General features: G+C 59.9%; 1 protein-coding gene across 1 annotated transcript; it reads right to left on the reverse strand.

Annotated features, from left to right (window-relative positions):
• Positions 1–440: 440 nt before the first annotated feature.
• On the reverse strand, positions 441–3,906 carry LOC119287324 (chaperone protein ClpB1-like). Its single transcript, XM_037566851.1, has 4 exons — positions 1,764–3,906; positions 1,367–1,646; positions 1,078–1,275; positions 441–981 (listed from the first exon to the last, which is right to left on the reverse strand). The coding sequence occupies exons 1-4, from the start codon at positions 3,725–3,727 to the stop codon at positions 670–672; spliced, it is 2,754 nt and encodes a 917-aa protein (XP_037422748.1). The 5' UTR covers positions 3,728–3,906; the 3' UTR covers positions 441–669.
• Positions 3,907–4,695: the final 789 nt, after the last annotated feature.

Below are 4,695 nucleotides of genomic sequence, written 5' to 3' on the forward strand. Positions count from 1 at the left end.
ATACTAGTATCATGCATATGATACTAGTCTATGATACTACATCCCTAATGCATATTATCATATGTTGTAATGTCACTTCATTAAAATTGATTAGTTGACATGCATGATACTATCTATGATACTCCCATTACGGGAGTTAGATAGTGCCATAGTGGGGTGCTTCTCTGGTAAATCGCCTCCCCACCAGAACACCCCTACGCCGGCGGTCGAGAGAATCCTCACCCCACCGTAAGATAGATAGTAGGGGTGTTCTTCCCCTACGCCGGCGTCGTCACATTCTTGAATTCAACTGACCCAAATTCGAATTTCAGTGACTCGCATTTAGCTATTGTGTATAAGTTCGTTAGTTGGTTTTATCGGTCGATGCATTTGTTGCGATGATGATGTAACAGAGAGAGAAAATTGCTTAGGTACGATTTTTTTGGGCAAGAAACGACCAATTCGGAAGGCAATTCACAAGACTCTCTTTTCTCTTCGCTTTCAACAGACTCACAAAAACACAGAAGAAGATTATTCCCGAAGCCGCAACAGCTTCCGGCCACACGACACACGCGTCACAGAACAACCATCTTCACTCACAGAGCACCACGAAGCGCCTGCCTCACCGCAACTCATCTACACACTTTATCCGACAGGCACTTCAGCAAAGCTTCACTTCAGCTTCAGAGTTCAAGCATCCTCGTCCATGCCGTCCTCGTCCCCGTCCTCCATGACCCTCATCTTCTTCACGGCCTTGGCCGCCTCGCCGCCGCCGCCGCCGAGGGCGCCGTTGGGCACCTGGATGAGGATGTCGGACCTCTGCCCCGTCTCGGCGTTCACCAGCCCGCCGCTGCGGTCCACCCGGTAGGCCAGCTCGTCCTTGTCGGCGGCGTCGATGTACACAGTGCAGTTCTCGTCGATCTCCTCCTGGATCAGCATCTTGGACAGCTGCGTCACCACCCTCTTCTCGATCCACCTCCTGATCGGCCGAGCGCCATACACCTGCAACAGCAAGCCGGGCGAACAGAGTCAGAGTCAGCGTCCGAGTCCAAAGAAGGTGAAGAAATTCAGAAACTTCGTAAGGATGCGGTCACGTACTGGATCGTAGGCCAGCGACAGGATGACGTCCAGCGCGGCGTCGGTGACGGCCAGTGCGACGCCGCGCTCGGCGAGCCGGACGGCCACGTCCTTCATCTGCAGGCGAGCGACCTTCCTCAGCTGCTCGTGGGACAGCGGGTCGAAGATCACGATCTCGTCCAGCCGGTTCAGCAGCTCCGGCCTGAAGTGCCTCCTCACCTGCACACACACATAAGCCACACGGAATTCAGCATCACATTGCAGATCAGAGTTTCTGTGATGGAGATTGAACTGATCCATACATACATACCTCCTGCATGACGAGGTCGCGGGCGATCTTCATGGAGTTCTTGCCCACCATCCCGGCGAGGAGGTGCTCGGCGCCGAGGTTAGAGGTCATGATGATCACGGTGTTCCGGAAGTCCACCGTCCGGCCTTGCCCGTCGGTCAGCCGGCCGTCGTCCAGCACCTGGAGGAGCGTGTTGAACACCGCCACGTGCGCCTTCTCCACCTCGTCGAACAGGATCACGCTGTACGGCCTCCTCCTCACCTGCTCCGTCAGCTGCCCGCCCTCCTCGTGTCCGACATAGCTGCATTCAGAAGAACAATTTAACCAGCACCCAAATTCAGTCTCTGTTTACAGCTAAAAGAATGCAGCAATGGACAAATTTTAGTAGAAATCATCAGTTGCTGCTCAGTGTGCTTACCCTGGTGGCGCGCCGATGAGGCGAGCGACGGAGTGCTGCTCCATGTACTCAGACATGTCGATGCGGACGAGCAGGTTCTCGTCGTCGAACAGCTGCTCGGCGAGGGCCTTGGCGAGCTCTGTCTTGCCCACGCCGGTCGGGCCCAGGAAGAGGAACGACCCGGTGGGCTGCTGCGGCCGCCCAAGCCCCGCCCTGGACCTCAGCACCGCCTCGGCGACGGCGTTCACGGCCTCCGTCTGCCCGACCACCCTCGTGTGCAGCCTGTCCGCCATGCCGACCAGGCGCTCCTTGTCGTTCTGCCCGAGCCGGGTCACCGGGATGCCGGTCCACCGGCTCACCACCTCCGCGATCTGCTCGGGGCCGACGGTCTCGGTGAGCATCAGGTTCTCGCCGGTCTCGCCCTCCAGCTTCGCAATGGCGGCGTCGATCTCCTGGAGGGCGCCGTACTTGAGGTCGGCGACGCGTGCCAGGTCCATGCGCCGCTCGGCCTCCTGCAGCGTGAACTGCAGCTCCTCCCGCCGCTGCTTCAGCTTCCGGATCTCGTCGATCCGCTCCTTCTCCTTCCTGTACTTCATGGTCAGCGGCTGCAGCTTGTCCCTCAGGTCGTCCAGCTCCTTCCTCACCTCCACCAGCCGGGCCTTGCTGGCCTTGTCCTTCTCCTTCTCCAGCGCGTGCAGCTCCACCTCCAGCTGAATCCGCTTCCGCTCCAGATTGTCGATCTCCTCCGGCTGGCTGTCCAGCTGCACCCTCACGTTGGCGCACGCCTCGTCCACCAGGTCGATGGCCTTGTCCGGCAGGTGGCGGCCCATGATGTACCTCGCCGAGAGCTGCGCCGCGACGACGATGGCGCGGTCCTGGATGCGCACGCCGTGGTGCCCCTCGTACTTCTCCTTGAGCCCTCGCAGGATGCTGATGGTGTCGGCGACGCTCGGCTCGGCCACGTACACCTGCTGGAACCGCCGCTCGAACGCGGCGTCCTTCTCGACGTACTTGCGGTACTCCTCCAGCGTGGTGGCGCCGATGCACCGGAGCTGGCCCCTGGCGAGCATGGGCTTGAAGAGGTTGGCCGCGTCCATGGACCCCTCCGTCCTCCCGGCGCCGAGGACGAGGTGTATCTCGTCGATGAAGAGGATGACCTTGCCGTCGGCCTCCTCCACCTCCTTGAGCACGGCCTTGAGCCGCTCCTCGAACTCGCCGCGGTACTTGGCGCCGGCGACGAGCGCGCCCATGTCGAGCGCGACGAGGCGGACGTCGAGCAGGTTGCTGGGCACGTCCCCGCGCACGACGCGCTGCGCGAGGCCCTCGACGACGGCCGTCTTGCCGACGCCGGGCTCGCCGATGAGGACGGGGTTGTTCTTGGTGCGGCGCGAGAGGATGCGCACGACGCGGCGGATCTCCTCGTCGCGGCCGATGACGGGGTCTAGCTTGCCGGCCACCTCGACGAGGTCGCGGCCGTACGTCTTGAGCGCCTGGAAGGTGGTGTCGCCGGAGGCGGACTCGACCTTGCGCGAGTTGTCCCCGCCGCGGAGCTTGTCGAGCTCGGCGCGCACCCGCGAGGCGGACACGCCGGCCTCCTTGAGGCAGTCGGCGATCTGCGCGTCCTCGAGGAGGCCCATGAGCAGCTGGTCGACGGCGAGGTGCGAGTCCCCGCGCTTCTTCTGCGCCGACTGCGCGCGGCGGATGGCCTTGATGAGCGCCGTGGAGGCCGGCACGGAGTCCGGCGGCGGCGACTGCGACGGCAGCTTCTTGAGCGCGCCGGCGAGCACGCGCTCGAACGAGTCCCCCGCGGACGCATTCCCGCCGGACGCCCCCGCGACGGCCTGCCGCAGGATGCCCGACTTGTCCGCCGCCAGCGCCGCCGCCAGGTGCAACGGCGTGATCTGCGCGTGGCCGGCCTCCGACGCCGCCTCGTGCGCCGCCACCAGCGCCTCGTTGGTCTTGTGCGTGAAGTTGTCCGGGTTCATGGCCGCTGCTGCTGCTTGCGCTCGCACTCTACAATGGATCGAACGGGCAGAGACTTTGGGTTGGAAGATTGATTGGGATCGGCGAGTGTTTGTGGGATTGCTTTGGTTCTGAGTTCTGATGGTGCTGGGGGCCGGAGGGCGGTGGGCATAAGGAGGAGGGAGCGGAGAGTTCGCCGGGAGTCTAGAAGGTAGTGGAAGCGGCCGGAAACGGAAGCGGCGAGATGGCACGGGAGTGTTCATCTGACGCTGTGGGGCCGCGCGCTCTCCTGGCCGTTGGATTGGCAGGGGGAGGGCCTCCGATGCGCGACGCTTGTGCCCGCAGTGGATGCGGTTGTTCGGTGTCGGCTTTCTGTGGGTTCGTATCTAGGCCGTAGTGTCTGGCCTGTGGGGCTAGGTGAGTCCACGCCCGGGTCCCACGCACCATTTCTGGATTTTTTTTCCCGTTCCATCCAACAAGTTCACGGCGGGATCGATCCGGTCACGAGGTTTTCTCCTGACTCCTGGGGATGTACCTGCGGCAATGACACGTCCGCGTTGCCAACGCCAGGTGTCAAAATGCTCGGGGTCGCTCGGTCCAAGTGTCAATGCCCAGGGCACCCGCACGCTGTGTAGCCGTGCTTCACTGGTGGCTGTTTGCATAAGTGGTAGTACCTTCCTCGTGATTTACAGTAGCCTCGTTTGTATTTTAGGTCATATTTAAATCATAATTTTGACTAGCAAAATGAATTTATATGTCACATACATATTATTATTATTATTATTATTGTTATGCATGTGAGGTAACAATATATTTTTTGTGACATGTCACCCAGCCCACATGCTTGACTAGCAATATATTGTTAGATTTAACATTTTTTTTGTGACATGCATTAATATTTTGCTAGTCAAGCATGTGGCTAAACTTTAACTTGAAATACAATAGGACTTACGACATCTTCAAAGTTATTCACAAATCGAATATTGTATTC

This window comes from Triticum dicoccoides, chromosome 1A, assembly GCF_002162155.2.
Source record: "Triticum dicoccoides isolate Atlit2015 ecotype Zavitan chromosome 1A, WEW_v2.0, whole genome shotgun sequence".
In the NCBI taxonomy this organism is placed as follows: Eukaryota; Viridiplantae; Streptophyta; class Magnoliopsida; order Poales; family Poaceae; genus Triticum; species Triticum dicoccoides.

Bases quoted from the DNA above. Each gene is read 5' to 3' on its own strand.
- LOC119287324 (XM_037566851.1), bottom strand. From the start codon at position 3,727: ATGAACCCGGACAACTTCACGCACAAGACCAACGAGGCGCTGGTGGCG. The intron at 1,647-1,763 runs GTAAGCACACTG...TTCTGAATGCAG, and splicing joins CTCATCGGCGCGCCACCAGG to CTATGTCGGACACGAGGAGG. The intron at 1,276-1,366 runs GTATGTATGTAT...GTGTGTGTGCAG, and splicing joins GCGACCTCGTCATGCAGGAG to GTGAGGAGGCACTTCAGGCC.